The sequence below is a fragment of the Lampetra planeri genome, chromosome 25 (genome assembly GCF_965212315.1).
Source record: "Lampetra planeri chromosome 25, kcLamPlan1.2.h2, whole genome shotgun sequence".
In the NCBI taxonomy this organism is placed as follows: Eukaryota; Metazoa; Chordata; class Hyperoartia; order Petromyzontiformes; family Petromyzontidae; genus Lampetra; species Lampetra planeri.
The window spans coordinates 566,469-585,149 of record NC_136131.1 but is presented as its reverse complement, the minus strand read 5'-3'; the positions used below and the strand labels follow the sequence as shown (position 1 = coordinate 585,149).

Genomic DNA, 18,681 nt, shown 5'->3' with positions numbered 1-18,681 from the left:
GGCCACGGAAATGATGTAAATGTGTTGTCACCCTCCACCACCCGACATGGCCACATAATTGCGTGACTTAACCCGAATACAGGTGATGGATGAATTGGTTATGGATTAAGCGAAACTAAACTTTTACTTTAAACATGTTTTTCATTTGATCAGATATGGCCCACTGAGCTGTGTAGTTATTCTTCAGAATCGGCCTGGCTATCACAAATGATAGCTCAACGGAGTTGTGGCTTATCATCATCGTGAGGATTTTTTTTATGGCAGCCAAATTACTCTAAATGGGCGTTTCTACGATGGATGATATTGACTGTGAACCCTGACCACGCGTGTACACCTCTCATGTTCACCCCGCGTGTTCACCCCGCGTGTTCACCTCTCCCCTTCTCTCCCCCCCTCTCCCTCCCGCCACTGCAGTGGTGTACGAGCATCGGTCTCGGCTGGAGAAGTCCCTCCAGAAGGAACGCCAGAGTCACAGGCGCACCAAGGACGGTGAGGCTTGCGGCATGATACAACAGAGACAAAGATCCTCCGTGTAGCCTCACACAGACGGTTGGGGCAAGTGCTGTTAGCGAGTAGTATCTTCTAAGACCTCCACCAATACAGGTGCAATGTGTGTTGCTTTGGGACAGTAGGCAAAGTGTTAACTTCACTGGCAAATTATCTGAGTGTTCAGCCCAGCGTGTGGTGTTCCGTGTAATTAATGAGTTGGTGAGTGTGTCTGTGAGTCTGTGAGTGTGTCTGTGTGTCTGTGTGTGTCTGTGAGTGTGTCTGTGAGTGAGTTGGTGAGTGAGTCTGTGAGTGAGTCTGTGAGTGTGTGAGTGAGTCTGTGTGTGTCTGTGAGTGTGTCTGTGAGTGAGTGTGTGAGTGTGTCTGTGTGTGTGTCTGTGAGTGTGTCTGTGAGTGAGTCTGTGAGTGAGTCTGTGAGTGAGTCCGTGAGTGAGTCTGTGTGAGTGAGTCTGTGAGTGAGTCTGAGTGAGTCTGTGAGTATGTGAGTCTGTGTGTCTGTGAGTGAGTCTGTGTGTCTGTGAGTGAGTTGGTGTGTCTGTGAGTGAGTTGGTGAGTGCGTTTGTGAGTGAGTTTGTGAGTGAGCGGTAGTGTTGTGGTTCGTACGCTGCGCTACGACCCTGGCGGTCCGAGTTCGATTCCTGCTCACGGCCAACACCAGTGATGATCATCTGAACCCGTGCTGAGCCTCCCTTAGGTCGACTTAAATGAGTACCTGAAGGTGCAATGTGTAAACATCGCCACTGGGGAGACAAAGGCGACCGGGCATAGCGTTGGCCACCCTTCCCCTTGTGTGCTGTGCCGGCTTTGCGTAGGTGCTCGCTCACAGCACTTGCCCCAATAGTCTGTTCAGGCTATACAGGGGATCTTTGTCTTTGAGTGTGTGAGAGTGTGTGTGAGTGTGTGTGAGTATAATTACGGGGATTTATTAAGGAACGGCTTAGATCCACAGTTTGATATTTAATCTGGCTCCGTGTTGTAATCTCCAGTGGGGAGGGTGGGAGGCACCGCTTTTAGGAGAGGGATCTGCGTGGCCGTGACCTTTGCGTGCCAGCAGCCTCGAGCTTCGTTTAATCCTCCCCTGGCGAGAGATGAAACGAGCCCCCCCCCCCGCTGTGTGGCGGAAGCAGAGACCGTGGCCACGTTACAGTTAGACGCGGGTGAGAAACGTCGCTGCTGCTGCTGAATGAATCCAGCGACGACCACAACAAGAACCACTCTCTCAACACGTTCGGTAGTAACACTGCGGATTAAAAAAAAAAGTATAATAGACAACGTTTCAGGCAATGGCCCTTCTTCACAATGTTTTGTTTTTTGTAATTTTGCACCACTTCCAATGGCAATATAGCAAACAGTTGTGTAAATGTGAATGTGGAATGTCAGCTGGGAAGCAGCTCTTCGTCCTGCTGTAGCCCCACGGTCTCTGGCGCATCCCCTCTGCGGGCGACATCGTGCTGTGTAGGAATGGGAAAGCGTTCTGAGAAGTGTCGGTTCAAGTGTCAAGTTCCCTTTTGTTTAACCCGGCGGCGAGAACTCGAGAGCCCCCGGGATGGAAGGGTTTCATTTGCACGAGTGACCTGGGTGACACGTCTGTTGAACTTCTCTTGCACCGTATACGTAGCCAGCCGTGGTCATCGGAGATGCGGGGGATCGACCGAAAACTAAACGCAAAAATTAATTCTAAGGAAATTAGTTTTTAATCTAGATCATTTAAAAGCGCAAGGCTCCAGTGGTTTCCTAATATCGGAAGGCGGAGCGTTCCAGACGGCAGCAGAAGCGCATCCAAAAGTGCCGCGCGATGCGGTGACCGCCGTCTTTGTTTGATTGTTCGGCAAACGCCGCTGCTGCGAGGATGTCCGGAGTTCGCGTGATGGTTCATGCTGCTTGACGAGATCAGCGAGGTGTTGGTTCATCTGTGGCAAGCACTCTGTGTGTGTGTAATGAGTGCGACCTCACAATGTGTTTGTTCGGCAACCCGAAGCCAATGCAGCTCGGCGAGCACCGGACGGACATTGTGAGGTTTGCTCATTTTTAATCTGTAAAGTTGGGATCCATTTTCTCTCCCATGCAATTCCCTCAATACTTATTATCGGACACCAATGCGGATTGCTTTTAAACGTTGCTTTAACGACGACGAGCAATAAGGACAATAACTAGATCCGGAATAGTGACTCTTAACAAGTTTTGGAATGTATTAACTCTGCCTTGATTTGTTACGCATAGTGTGTCAGACATGGCCGCATCTTGCAGTACCCGTCAGAACAGGTGCCACAGAATGTTGTACACGCTGCAGCTTGCTAAGTACAGCGTTCAAGCAAATGGAATTCAGGAATAAAACCAAACAACCAACGAGAAGTCAGAACAAAATACAGGCGATTAGAAATTTGAGCTAAGGCAAACTGCATTACAGAATAAATAAATAAAGAATATGGCACAAACATAACTCAATATCAAACCGAAGACACATCCAGTGGAAAAAGTCGGTGGGCGGGCCCCATCCCGACGGCTGAGGGTGCCACGTGGTGGCTGGCATTGCCCCGTGACAGAGGGAGGCGATGCGCGGCCTCTCCCAGGGCAGGCCGACCGCCGGGAAGCCACTCGGCGACGTGGAAGCTGCCATTCAGTTGTGCGGTCGCGGTGCCCAGCACGCAGCTGCGCTCACAAGTCGTGAACGAGCGCTGGGAAGGTTGCGCGTCAAGTCGCGTGATGACCAAATGGCGGTAACACGCGATGACGTCACGGGGGGGGAGGCGACGATATGTACGCATGGCGTGTGACGTCACACCATGTGTTCTGTGCGAACCTCGATCCAGGCTGTGTTCCTGGGGTGAGCGGGCGACTTGCTGGGCCCACTCCTTGGTTGTGGAATTCCCGACCATTGGGAATTCGTTTATCTGATAGTGCGGATACTTTAAGTCTCGTCTTGAAACCACATCCTCGTAAGTCCGTTCATTCTATGTAGCTTCTCTGTCTCTTATGGCCTTCTTACAAGGCGCCTTGAGGCATTCGTGGAAGTCACCTTTTAATTTATATTGCTAGCTCCGTTGCATTTGATCGTATCCGTGACTGGGACAAGAGATCGCACCCAGGCATTTGTAAACAGAACTGGGGGCCAAAATTCGGACTATGGTCAATTAATGATTTATTTAAACTGGGTTTTATGGTCAAATGTTTTAATTATCATAGATTTTAAAAAAAAATGTAAAAAAATGGTGTTGTGCATCATTTTGCCATGCGATCTTCATTGTCCCGTTTGGGGCTAGGTCAAAAAAAAATGGGGGGGGGGGGGGGGCGACGAGGAAGAAGAATCTTTGGGGTTGACGAATCTCTGGGGATTTAATGCGAACGGAGAGCGAAAATCAGCAATGAAGCGTACACGTGAGCGGTGGAGTGACATTGATGAGTCACTGCAGCGCGTGCCGCTGGGAGATTGGTAGACAATAGAATTATGAGTAACAGCCCGTTCTACCAGCTGCACTTGTGGGCAAGGCACGGAGACACCTGGGGGATCCAGAGGGGGGCGTGGCCGAGGGCGGAGCCTGGCCACGCTGTTCAGGATATAAGGCGAGCTCCGACTCACAGTCAGGGCGGCTGCTATCTGGAGTGGAGCTCGTCGTTCCGTCGTCGTCCCGGTGATCTTAGCCCCCCCTTCAAGCTGTGGATCTGGCAGCATGTTGGCTGTCCCGAACCGGTGTGTGGTTATCCCCTAAGGCTGTGTAGGCCGGAATGAAAGAGAGAATTGGTACACTACAGAGGTAATAAAATATTGCATTTTTTTACACTGATCACATTTAGCAATTTCCCCACAGGGCGGCAGCCCACCAGGGCGTTTGCCCTGTGGCCTGTCTGGGCCTTCCGTGAGACTGTCGTGGGCCTCTGTTACACGAAGGCAGAGCAAATGTTGTGAGTGGAACCGTCACAGCTAGCTTCGGCTGGAACATTCCGCTGCAGTAGGCGTTGAGTTGTAATATATATATATTTTTCAGATGGTCATGGATTATTACGCAACTCTTTCCTGCATTTACAAATTACGTCTGCACGCGTGTCAGATGTTCGTGTGTGTTTTTTTTTTGCATGGCTTTTTAGGTTATGTAATTTCGCGATTTGCAGTAACCAAGGGACACGGTTAACATTGAAACTTAAGTCCTCTCCACAATGTTGATTTCCTCCACGGGACTGGATGGTGCCGTGGTCATTTGGTCTCGTCTGGCAATGTGGTCCCGCATCTATTCGACGCCTCCTGCGTGGGTTCCTCTGAATATTTATTTTATTGTGCAGGAGGAATCCGATGAGCAATGAAGCTATTTTTCACAGATGTTCCTGTAGGCCTCTGGCGTGCCCCCCGCGAGTCTTCTACACCCCCATCCTCCTCCGCCCCCTGCTATGCACTATAGTTGCTCTACTGCCAATTAGATCGTTCTTTTAATTGGTGACCTTTGTTGTTATAACGCTAGGACGGGAATGATATGGAGAGACCCGCGCCCCACCGCCACGTCTCGCCACACCACCACGTCTCACCACACCAGACACGCGCACCACCACCACATCTCACCACCACGTCTCACCACACCAGACACGTGCCCCACCACCACCTCTCACCACACCAGACATGCGCACCACCACACCAGACACGCGCCCCACCACCACCTCTCACCACACTAGACACGCGCCCCACCAGCACCTCTCACCACACCAGACACCCACCACCTCTCACCACACCAGACACGCGCCCCACAACCACCACGTCTCACCACCCCAGACACGCGCCCCACAACCACCACGTCTCACCACACCAGGCACGCGCCCCACCACCTATCACCACACTAGACACGCGCCCCACCACCACCTCTCACCACACTAGACACGCGCTCCACCACCACCTCTCACCACACCAGACACCCACCACCACCTCTCGCCACACTAGACACGCGCACCACCACCACCTCTCACCACACCAGACACCCACCACCTCTCACCACACCAGACACGCGCCCCACCACCACCACGTCTCACCACACCAGACACGCGCCCCACCACCACCTCTCACCACACCAGACACGCGCCCCACCACCACGTCTCACCACACCAGACACCCACCACCTCTCACCACACCAGACACGCGCCCCACCACCACCTCTCACCACACTAGACACGCGCCCCACCACCACCTCTCACCACACCAGACACCCACCACCTCTCCCCACACCAGACACGCGCCCCACCACCACCTCTCACCACACTAGACACGCGCACCACCACCACATCTCACCACACCACCACGTCTCACCACACCAGACACCCACCACCACCACCTCTCACCACACCAGACACGCGCCCCACCACCACCTCTCACCACACCAGACACGCGTGGCGCGCATGGCAGCAGAGCGTGCGCCTCAGTTTCTGTTCGCGCTAATCGCGCTTCTTACACTCGAGGGATATTTGCCACTGGAACAGTGGGAGCGAGGTGTGTTCGCGGTCCGACGTGAAGAGTGGATGTTCTCAGTGAGGCAGCTCGCGATGATGTCTCCATAGTCACAGCCTCTCACATCAACATGTCCATCATTCCTGTGTAGCCCCCCCCCCCCCCGGCTATGCACGCAATATCAGGATCTTTCAGAGTCTGAGGACATTTTTTAAAATGCGTCTTAAAACCTGGTTATATACGCTTTCACCCATTAAACTTTTAGTTAATTAAAAAAATAGATGAAAAATGTATTATATAATTAATTATATGCCGAGCGTCTGCTGCTGCTGTGTCCTGTAGAGCGCTTTGAGATCCTTAATGAAAATTGCTCTATACATGGAATTATTCAAAGTTTTTATCTTCTCCTGCGGTGCGGAATTTCAAGCGGAAAGATATTTTTTGTTTTGAATTGTTATTATTGTTGCGCGTTAAAACCAGTTTTTGTATTGCGGCAAACATTTTTCGATCTTTTCAACCAATTAGAATATTGAGCAAACGACTTGATGCTGATGCAGTTGCGGCTGCGCTGGCAGCGGTGCACGGACAACAGCATCAACACTGTGGCCTTAAACAGATCAAAATATATTAATATATAACCGGCGACGTTTCGGGCAATGGCCCTTATTCATAGCACATGTTGTTGACGAACGTGTTCATGAAATATTGACCTTCATGGTCTTGCCCCACCATATCTCGCTATTCTGTATCTGTCTATGCCGCCTTCTCGCCCTTCTCAATCTTTACTCTCTCTCTGTTCCTCTTCCTCCTTGTACTCAATCCACGCTATCGCTCTCCCTCTTCTCGCCCACCACCTTTACTGGAACAAACTTTCCCCCTCCACATTAAGCGGTCACCTTTGCTAAGTTCCCACTCCTTACTCAAAGCTCACTTATTGTTACCCCTAGCTCACCCCACGACCCCCCTTAATCTCTTCCTCATAATCACCGCCACCATGACTGTTCCCTCTTCATATTCTCATTACACGGCTGCCACTCATTCACCCCGTTCATTTAATCCATTCCTCATCATTCACTATCAACAATTTCGCTTTCACCGAATTCACGCATCACAGATTCGCCCCCATTGCTTCCTCTCGTCTATTTCATTCACCTCATATCCACCATTACATCTAAAAATAAAATAATACATTAAAATAACATATTACGACGTTTCGATTGCAACACAAGCAATCATCATCAGGCACAAAAGAAATAGCAACAAAAATCTAACCAGAAAACTATAGACAGACATACAAGCAGACAGACATCACAACGGCACACAGAGAGAGGACACAAATCGGCACAAAGAGAGGGGTCGTTTCTGTGACGGTCCCTTAAATATAGAGAGGGGGGGCGGGGACGGAGATAGGGAGGGGGCAGAGAGAATTAGCATATCAATGAGTGTACGGCAACGTACTGCTGTTGCAAGTAAGATGACAATGTGGAACGGGCACGCAAGCTTATTTGATTTTTAGACGTGACTTAACCGAAAAGAACCAAAGAATAATTCCTGCAGTCACGAAAGCTCCTAAATTAAGATTGAACCACTTCTACGGGGAAGTTTTAAGCTTATCCTTTTTCTTTCTGGCTATTTGTTCTCTCTGCCTGTGTCCTCTCTTTGGAATTTTCACACTTAAAATTCTAACTTAGCAAATTTTGAAACACGTAATCAACCAGGCTATGCGTTAATTGTGTGTTAACCGACTCTCTGTGTTGTATTACATCACATTTCGATATTTTGCTAGGTTATTTAATTTTCGTGTGCCTGTCTCCTAATTTTCAAGCTTGCGTGCCCGTTCCACATTGTCATCTTACTTGCAACAGCAGTACGTTGCCGTACACTCATTGATATGCTAATTCTCTCTGCCCCCTCCCTCTCTCCGTCCCCGCCCCCCCTCTCTATATTTAAGTGACCGTCACAGAAACGACCCCTCTCTTTGTGCCGATTTGTGTCCTCTCTCTGTGTGCCGTTGTGATGTCTGTCTGCTTGTATGTCTGTCTATAGTTTTCTGGTTAGATTTTTGTTGCTATTTCTTTTGTGCCTGATGATGATTGCTTGTGTTGCAATCGAAACGTCGTAATATGTTATTTTAATTTATTATTTTATTTTTAGACGTGACTTAACCGAAAAGAACCAAATAATAATTCCTGCAGTCACGAAAGCTCCTAAATTAAGATTCCACCATTACATTTACACACGCGTCGTTGTTGTTGTTGAACCGTTGTTGATTCCTTGTAAAACGCCGTGGTCAAGATAAGATTATGTTCACGAACTTGGGGCTACCTCTCATGATCTTGCCGGGTATCAGCATAGAGAGCTTCTTGCACGGCCGAGTAAGCGCCCTTCACTAGCCAGGTGGCCTGGGCTTGGCCTGGGCTTGGCCTGGGGGTGACTTTCCAAAGCACCCCGACCCCATTGGAACCTTCTTTGCCAGTAGCAAAATATGATAATTGTTTTTTACCCTTTTATCTGGCAACAAAACTGACACCTTTTTTTACAAGGAGTCATGTTTGCATTGACCACAATACCTGCGGTTGGAATGCAAAAAAAAACACAACTCTGATAAAGTATGCACTGTCCTTGAAATTGGCGTCATCTGGTCCAACACCATGTGAGACTAGGCTCGAATAAAAGCTGTCTCGGGTGTGGACCAATCAATTTCAAGGACAGTGCATACTTTATCAGAGTTGTGTTTTTTGTTGGCATTCCGACCGCAGGTATTATGGTCAATGCAAACATGACTCCTTGTAAAAAAGGTGTCAGTTTTGTTGCCAGATGAAAGGGTAAAAAACAATTATCGCACCCCGACCCGTTCCCATCCACACCTTGAGCTCATCACTCCCAACACCAGGAGCTGTGCTAGGCATGCGGCACTCCGCAGCGTGTCCCACTATCGTTGTGTCCCCTCTCTGACGGGCGGTTTCAACTCGTCCGGCCAACTTGCTGCACGGTGACCTTTGTACTGCTTCATATTTATCTTGAGCAACTTTGCAGTCTTTCTCTCTCTCTTTGACCAACTTCTACGATTATCATTGGGGCTGATTCCCATTGTGGCTGATTCCCGTTGGGATTTAAAATAACTCTGGGAGAAGGCAATTGTCCTGCACACTACCTTTTTGCGATGGTTATAGCAACAACAACGCACACAGCAATAACAACAACAATACACAAATCAACAACCATGCACACAACAATAACAACAACACACAAAGCAACAACCACGCACAAAGCAATAACAACAACACACACAGCAACAACAAACACACTTGAGAGCGTGATCGCGACTCGAATTAACTTCTTACCCATTATTAATGTCGGCATCTTTACATCCACTTCTGAATAACGAGCCGTGCATTTGGGCAAGTTTGTTTCTTACGCTGGTTTCGGCGTGACCCCTGAACGCGGCGTGGGCTGTGCGGAATTCGGTGCTCAAGGTGTGCGCTGTCCGTTCGTGTGCCGACAGACTACAGCGCGTTCAAGGTGGCTTCCCGAGAGCAGATGGAGGCTCAGAAGGTACCGAGCCGCGTCGAGAGTGGCCACTGGCGGCGCGGGTTCCCCGTTTGTCAAACTTCACAATCGGGGTCTGGCTGTTTTTTCCCTCTCTCCTGCTTCTGCGAACTCGCCTGTGATTGTTCACTCGAGAGACTGCTGCTCCACCACCGTAGCCATGCGGAAGGTTGGCTGAAACTGCACGGGCTCACTGGAGGGCACGGGCTCACTGGAGGGCACGGGCACACTGGAGGGCACGGGCTCACTGGAGGCACGGGCTCACTGGAGGGCACGGGCACACTGGAGGGCACGGGCTCACTGGAGGCACGGGCACACTGGAGGGCACGGGCACACTGGAGGCACGGGCACACTGGAGGGCACGGGCACACTGAAGGCACGGGCACACTGGAGGCACGGGCTCACTGGAGGGCACGGGCACACTGTAGGCACGGGCACACAGGAGGCACGGGCTCACTGGAGGGCACGGGCACAGTGGAGGCACGGGCACACTGGAGGCACGGGCACACTGGAGGGCACGGGCTCACTGGAGGCACGGGCACACTGGAGGGCACGGGCTCACTGGAGGGCACGGGCTCACTGGAGGCACGGGCTCACTGGAGGCACGGGCTCACTGGAGGCACGGGCTCACTGGAGGCACGGGCACATTGGAGGCACGGGCACATTGGAGGCACGGGCTCACTGGAGGCACGGGCTCACTGGAGGGCACGGGCTCACTGGAGGCACGGGCTCACTGGAGGCACGGGCACACTGGAGGCACGGGCTCACTGGAGGCACGGGCTCACTGGAGGGCACGGGCACACTGGAGGCACGGGCACATCGTGGCGGCTTGTGAGGGCTACGCGGGGTGTTTGTGAGCTCCAGTCAACAAGCTGCATTCCAACACAAATTGGTACAGTGGATGCCGCAGGCGTGATTGTCCCAGAGACGAGTCTGTGACAGCAGCAAGCGGCTTTTAGGCGTTGCTCAGCGATTCCGGATGCTGATGTTGCTCGGACAGGGGCTGGCGACCTTGAAAAGAAGAATGAGAGGCATTTTTTTTTGTCTTTTACCAAAATAGTTGGAGAGCCGCATCACGCGCAGAGCCACTTGTACACAAACACGGACACAGCAGCGGGCAAGGCCGTAGCCATGAAGTCAACATTGGGGGGGACCAAATCTTCCAGGGTGTCTGGGGGTCCCAACCCAGAAAAGGATCTACATTTGAATACTAATGTCCTGCCTAAAATATAAAAAAATGCACTAACACATGGGTTGGACTTTTTTTACAATAATGTCTAATAGTGTATTGTATTACATTGCTTTGTTTTTCAAGTACTTTTTTACCATTTCTTGTTTTATTGTATGTAATGGCAGAGAAGACAAGTCCAGATATTGTGGCCAAGGTTTAGCAAATTGTTTTTTTTATTTACATAGCATAGCAATAATATTTTTATAGCAATATATTATAATTACGGCCTTGGCAGCGGGGATATAGCAGATGACAACAACACACATTCTGACTTAATCAACAAAATAGATGATGGAATAAACTGCGTCTATTAAAAGTTCCACTGTTCCCCCTTAGTTATTCCTTAACAATATAGTTTGACTGTTGTACATATTGTTGCCACCAAGACATTCCCTAGTGACCCCATTCCCTGACGTGAATTAACCTGGAAGGGGGCAGCCAAAGAATCGCAATGGACAGTCGGAGAGCCGTATTCCGGCTCCAGAACTGCAGGTTGTGCTAAGCGGTGGGTCACGGGCCGAAGCAGCTGTTGCGTTACCCATGCATGCTGTTAATGCTCACAACGCCAGCCACGTGCACTTACGCTACTACTATTTACTCTTCTATGTATATTTTTCACAGCACAACATGTACGTAACGCTTCTATGTCGTGCTTACAGAAACAGGCGTCGGCGTTATTCCAAGTGGTGAAAACTGAAGTTGAGTTTTTGAAGGTGCGTCGTTGGGTGCCAAGCGTGCGTCGAGTCCAGTATCCCCCCCGCCCCTTCGGTATTTCGGAATTTGAAGAGACCGCATCGTAGTCTGCATGACGCTTCATGACTCGCGCTGATGTCTCCTTGCTCCAGGTGAGTAAGCCTGGATCTACGAATACAATTCACGCGACTCACAAAGGTTAATTTCGCGGGATCTGCAGTGATCCATCTAAACCAGTGGCTCTTAACCTGATGGTGCGAGATGCCCTTTCTGGGAGTGAGAGACATGACCAAATGTTTTAGAAAGTAAATAATTGAAAATACAAATTAAGCACGGGTACGTAAGTACAACTACTTTGTTTTATCAAACTTATGTATTTATTAACATTGCAAAAATGTATTTACGAATGAGAACCAAATGGGTGCAAGGCTACAGTAAAGGTTAAGAACCTCTAATCTAAACTAAACAATTTTTTTCTTTGCCAGGTGAGGCCCACTTTTTTCCTTCGAAGCGACCTGACCACAAATGATAGCATAACAAAGTGGCCTATGACGTGGAAATATATAGTTGGCAAATATTCTAAACGCGTGATGTAGATTCTAAATGGGGAGGGAAAACTCGGAAAACCCAGAGAAAAATCCATGGGACCACGAGGAGACGGAGAGATGCAAATTCCAAATATACAGGCGGCATCAGGGTCGGGATCGAACCCACGACCTCCTGCATACCAGGCGAGGGAGTTAACATCTCCTAGTCGCCCATCTGCGCTTACGCGTCTCATCTTGGGAAGCAAATCAGAACTGAGCCCTGGATCGCTGCTTGGATGAGCGACCACCACACATCATAAAAACCGCTGCGAGAGGCCGCGGCTGCTTGCGAAGCTTCGTGGTGGGCACCAGGGGGCAGTGCAGCTTAATACGTTTCACTGCGCTGCGTTCTGCATTACAGAGGCGCAACCATGGGGTGGGGTTCTTGTAATTGGCAGCGTTACGCGACGCATAGGGTCCCAGTCGGCCGCAAGGGGGCCCCGAATCAACATAAACACAAGTAACATGTTAACAGTTGGTTTTATTTGTTTGTTAATAAAAAATTAGCTGCGGTCTACCATGGACCAAGCCCCGACTAAGGCATCTGGCTATTGTATCAATAAAGTTGCGCGATCAGTGATCACCCCCCTTTGTGGGAATCCTAGAGCAATGGGGCCGGCATGAAAGCAAGATGCACGATTGCTCAATTGTGAGTGTTGTACCTTTAGATCTTTATATTATTAAATCACTATCACCATGAGACTGTCTTCCTTTAATCCCAATACACGCTGTAACTAAAACGACATACAGCATAATTATAGCCTACATATTATTGTATACGGTGTTAAAATCATCCGCAGCTATTTCAGTAAAAGTGAGTCGGGTGACAGGAGAGCGGGCACAGTTGCAGGGCCGGATGAAGGTTCTTGTCGGCCCTAGGCACTTCCGTTTCGTAGGCCTTCAGTGATAACTCCATTTGGTACTGCTGCTGCCCGTGTTACTACTACCCCAGTCCCTGGTGTCCACGAGGTGCCTTCTCTCGCTCCCTATCCCCCCTCCGTTTCCCCACCTCTTTGACTTATATAGACTCCTGGCATCTCTCCCACTTTAGTATAAAATTTCTTGCTGTGGTGTTCACACCTGATGATGATTGCTTGTGTTGCAATCGAAACGTCGTGATTTAATTTTATTTATTTTGATCTTTTATTTTATTTTTATTTATTATTTTCTTTACCTACGTGACTTTACCGAAAGAACCAAGAGCATGGATCCTTGCAGTCATGAAAACTTCAAATCTAGAATTAATCTCCGGTGTTAATCTCTTCTACCTCATGAGAAAAAAACCGACTGACACGACTTTTTGTATCTACACTGTGCTTATCTTTGCTATTTGAATATATCTATTCAAGAATATATCTTTGTAAACATGTTTTTATCCATGTAAAATAACATGGTCAACATTTATTTCCGTAGGCCGTTAAGCTTTCGTAGGCACTAGGCACAGTGCCTACTGTGGCCTATTGGATAATAGGGCCCTGCTCTGCTGTACTATGGTCCACTGTCTATGCTCCCCGTCATCACCAACAACATGCGAGCGTGATGGTGAGGATATTTTGGTGAATTAACTCCCATGGCCTCACACGGCATGGGGAAAGCCTTTGTCCAGCAATAGATTTTCACGTTGACCAAACATCCCGATATTGGACCACATAGCTCGAGCAAATGTTGGTAGTGCCGGTTCTGTGGTGGCCGTTCTGCTCTGAATCTCTCTCTCCCGAAAGGGGTTAAAGGAAAACGGAACAATTCTCAAGTTGCTATAATCTCTCATCTAATAATTTATGTGGGGCCCAAGTGCCTGAGCAACTCAAAAAGCCTCACCATCTCAAACATTCGAACGGCACCCCCAGGTGGCAGCTGTCCCTGTGTGGCACGCGGTGACTCGGCACTCAGCCTTTGAGCGGCCATCGGTCTGCCATCAGGGGGTGATGATTGCCGCTGCTGTTGTGCTTAATCCCAATTGAGTAATTTGATGGTATTTTTTTCCGAATTTGGCAAATTTGGACCCGAATGACACCAGGGGATCATTAGCGGCCATTGTAAAAGCAGATGGTGTGTGTAGTATGTTATGGTTAACATACCCGCGGTATTGACCAGGGTGGTCTACCGGAATTAGAACCGCGAACCCCTGCAACAACCGGCAGACGCGCTGATGCTTCTGGGCCATGTGTAGTGGGATGAACGGGGGTTGCAGTGGTTACGGTGTGTTTGGAGTGCTGTGGTCGTGGTGGCGTCCCCGGGAGAGTGCAGCGGCGGTGGTGTGCCCGTGGGGTGCAGTCGCAGGGTGGGGAGATGGAGCGGGAGATGGCGGAGCGGAGCGGCCGCTGGGAGCGTGACGGAGCGGAGAGATCGCGCGAGTTGCGTTTGCTGCGACAGCAGCTGGAGGAAGCGGAGAGGGAACGCGACACGGAGGTGACGAGCCTGCAGGGTGAGCCCTCCACCACCCCACCGCCCCATGCATCACCACGGCCGTACGCTGCTGCACTGGCTGCTCGTAGGGACGTTCATTCTGAGCTCTTTGCTGTGATGGGCCGGACAGCTCGCACTTTCGAGGTTGTCAGTTCAAATCCTGGCCGTTGTTGACTCGGCAAATCATTCCTCCCTCTGGGGTGGAAACAATGAGTACCCTTTCGTAGGGAAGTTAACAGTGGTTACCCTACGGAGAGATCTGCTCCCGCCTATAGGAATGTGGAATTTCCACCACCAGCTCAGGATGGCTGTAAGCGGATGAGCGTCGATGCCACGTTGGCTCATTTGAGCAGCAGGAATTCGCCCTGACTTTAGTTTTAAGAGAGGTAGGAAAGTGTGTGGAGGAGGTGAGAGGGGAGAGGTAGGAGAGTGCATGGAGGTGAGAGGGGAGAGGTATAGTTTATGGGCCCAAACCAAAAAAAAAACACTTATTGGTACCATCTGAGGTGGCAAAGTCTAGTCATGATTTGTGTAATCATCCATGTGTGTGGGACATATTCTGATATGATAACTTTTGCGGAGTGGCAGCTTAGTTGTAGTTACCATGACTTTTATACCCATAACCTTTGACAGGTGTCCGGAATGATGAAATGAGCATTACTGAAAAACTACATAGACCAAAGCCAGTTAGGTCACAAACTGGTCTTTATTGGTTTAAATGCACAATGAAAACACACGATAATAAGGAATAGCATAGTGAACTTTAGAACTACTTGAATATTATAAACATTGACATTCGCACATACTTAGTCAATGATATATGTGTAATCCCATATATATCGTTAGTGATGGGTATATGTGAAGAAGGTTACATTATTGTTATCAAGCTCTGTGTGTACTTGGATGGTGTTAACAATGGTAACCAAGTCCGGATTCACCACACTGTGCATCGATGTATATACTGCGACTACCACAGTAATACCATCAGAATCGCCACCCTGTGTCACCCATCAAACTGCTCGTCTATCTCGTCATCTGACTTCCCGAGTTCAAAGTCAGGTTCTGGATCGCCCTGCAGTTTTTGGTTACTGCAGGTCTGTAACCTGCACATGTCTGTGCATGTCAGTCCATTTGACAGGCACGTGCAGCTTGGCATTTTACATGAATGCACACACTTGCATGCTAGCAGTTCCAAGACCACATCTGGAGTGGGTGGGGAGCACATCCAGTAAATAACTAGCTTGCCATCATTGCCTGTCCATCCATACTCAGTAGGGCTTGGCACCACATGGTTCGCCTGCAATTTTCTAGAACAGCTCATCACTCACATTCCATGACTGCCCCAGTCGACTAAAAGTATCTTGGCAGGAACTGTCCTTTCTCACCATCTTCAGGACATTCAGCTTCCCTCGACTGGCGAATGCACTGACAGTGTCGCATCCTGTGAAGGCGTGTAAGCCAATTAGGCTGTCCCAGATGCTGTCTCCAAATGACCTTGCCAGTTTGCTGATAATGACAAACCGTGTGCGGTTCTGTATCCCACACTTCTGGTAGATGGGACAGGTGATGTCCTTCTGGAAGCCAAGACAAAGCACCATGAAATCAGTGTCCTTAGCTGTGATAATAACTGCCTTTGAGCCCACATTTGCTGCATGCAATGCATGCAGAAGCAGACGGGTGTCAGCTTCTTCATGCGTGGAGTGCAGCTCTGCTACTTCCTCACACATCTTCTGTCAACTTGTAGCAGGTTTCCTCACAGGTCATGTACATAACCTTGCCATGCAGCATCTCTCTGTATCGTGGGAGTTTTCACTGTTCCACCAGAAACTTGACTCTTGATGTCCTCTCTCAATTTGATGGCTGCTTTGGCTATAACATCTTGAGCACCGACACTTGTCAGGGTCTGCAGCTCCACTTTGAGGGACTGATTTTCTTTGGCAAGTTCCCTCATGGACAGGTTATCTGGATAGAGAAGGAGTTTTCCTTTCCCATCAGGGAAGATGTGCAAGGCTCCAGCAACGGCACTCCAGCTTTCGCCTTATGTGCTTCTTGGTTGATTCTTTGACTTGGACAATGCCTAGGGAGTTCATTGAAGGGACCAGTCGAGACATGAGATCAGTCATTGTCATCACTTTAGGATTGCCAAAAAGCTCCATCCTGATGTTGTGTCTTGTAAAATCACTCAGTCGCACACGTTGTTACAGGTCACCTGCTTATACTTTGTTACTCTATTCTTGCACCAGTTGTAGGCACTCCTTTCTCTGTCTATACGGTCACTTTTGTTAACTAACTTCCCCTATCTACTTTACACCTTGCTAACCTGCATGCGGAAGCTCTTCATCTCAGCAGTTCTGCACTCACAGCTCCGCACACAGACAGCAGCTCCGCACTCGAGGCTCCGTACATGGCAGCTCCCGCTCTCGGTAGCTCCGCACTCGAGGCTCCGCAATCAGCAGTGCTCACACAGAGCTCGCACATAGCTTCGCTCACTCTGCGCTGCTGCCCTCGCCTACGTTCCCTCAGACCCACTCACTCGTCCGATCCGGGCGGGGGGATCATCCCTGGCTTGAACGGCAGTGGCGAGATGTCGTCACCTTGGTCCCAGCAACCAGACTTCTCGCTCCGCTCTCACGTGCCTCCTTATATCCTCCTCCCAATTATCCAGCTCCTCCCTTGTGTCTCTTTAGGGCCAGACAGGTTGGCGCCTGTCAGCCCATCAATCACCCCTCATTGCACGTCTCCCTGGCAACACCTTCGGTGTCAGCGTGCAACCCCGGGCCGACCCCGTCTGCAGCCGTTTCTCCCCTTAATGAGGGGGAGGTTTGCTCGTGCAACCTCAAGTTGCACACGCGCACCTGCTTGCCCTCGGTTGCCCTCAGCCAACAGTGTGCACCGCGTATTTTACCACACTACACTGATGAAGAGGAACAGGTCATTTTATGACTGATTCACAGCAGCTTCGTACTGGGCTGCAGCATCATTATCCTCATTACTGGCAACCTCTTCTTTGGAAACCTCTTCGGTGTACAGTCTACAGCATGACCTGTGGTAGTGCCCTTCAGCTGCTATAAGGTCTCGACTCACAATGGCAAGGATTCTGCTGTCCGTCTTATTTGTGGCTGCACTCCTGATCTTTACATCAGCTCGCAGTTCTTGACACTGTACCAGTACTTCTCTCGTATTCTTTTCCTTGGCATATTTGTTGGTTTTCTGACAAATATGCACTCTGCGTCATAAGTCCTAGACATACTTGGGGCATGTCGAGCTGTTAGATTATTTCTCTTCAGCAGAGCCACTGGCACGTTTCTTTTCTTTTGCAAGGATGCCATAAAGAACTTTCTCCATAGTGAAGATACTGCGATACTTTCTGTGGTAGTAGATTTCTGGAATCTGTCCCTCAGGAATGTCTTTTGCCATTTCCAAAACTGGTGCATGATTTTGTATCTGAGCTGCCCTGAGCAGAGTTCTCCAGGAGTAACCACTTTGTGGTGACACCAGCTTATCTGTCGCATCAAAACAGTGGCTGATGCACTCCAACCATGGTCGCTTTGGTAGTGGGTTGTTGCTTGCTTGTTCACCAGTGGCCATATTCAGTCGGTTTTCACCTGCATCATACAGTACAATCAGAAATCATTATTACTTTGATGCAAAACCTGAATTAATCTCTCAGTACTTTGGTTACACATTGACGGCAGCAGAGAGTTACAACCCAAAAGCAAAACTAACATTGCTTAAGGGTTAAATTAATCTTAACTAATCTTAACTAAATTAAGGAGAGTTACTACAGGTGAATAGGCAAAACAAATTCCTGTCCTTTTATCAGAATGAAAAATTACCAGATGAATAGACACAAAAATATACTTCTTTTTTTTGTGACTTTCCCCCATTCATTTATGCATATTACGTGTTATCTCATTAAATATGCACACTTGCATATTATGTAAAACACATTATTGACTTAGTAGATGAAGTCAGAACTTTTTGGTTTGTTTTAATATGATCAATAACTAATTGGTTTGTAATCTACAGAGGCTTTTGTCAAAATATAGTTTTTTCAGTTAATTATGTTAAAATACACTTGACACATGTTAAAAAACAAGATTTTTGCCTATTTTTTTTAGATATAATACCACGTAAAATGGAAATGACAAAAGATATCAAAAATTCCTCCGAACATTTCTAGCTATTCCAAGTAGGAAGCAGTATGTATAATTATGTGGCTTTACCTAGTATGAAACATGAGTTGTCAAACTCGGCATGAAAAATGTCATTTTGATAAAATCGCA

The 18,681-nt window shown here is 48.8% G+C and overlaps 1 protein-coding gene across 1 annotated transcript in view; it reads left to right on the top strand.

Annotated features, from left to right (window-relative positions):
• The first annotated feature begins 412 nt into the window (after positions 1–412).
• LOC144727202 (uncharacterized) overlaps positions 413–18,681 on the top strand; it is a 46,032-nt gene continuing 27,763 nt past the window's right edge. The window contains exons 1-3 of the mRNA XM_078605859.1: positions 413–489; positions 9,435–9,484; positions 11,369–14,414. Of these exons, the coding sequence (XP_078461985.1) occupies positions 14,279–14,414 (136 nt within the window). The 5' untranslated portion in view covers positions 413–489; positions 9,435–9,484; positions 11,369–14,278. The remainder of the gene's footprint in view (positions 490–9,434; positions 9,485–11,368; positions 14,415–18,681) is intronic.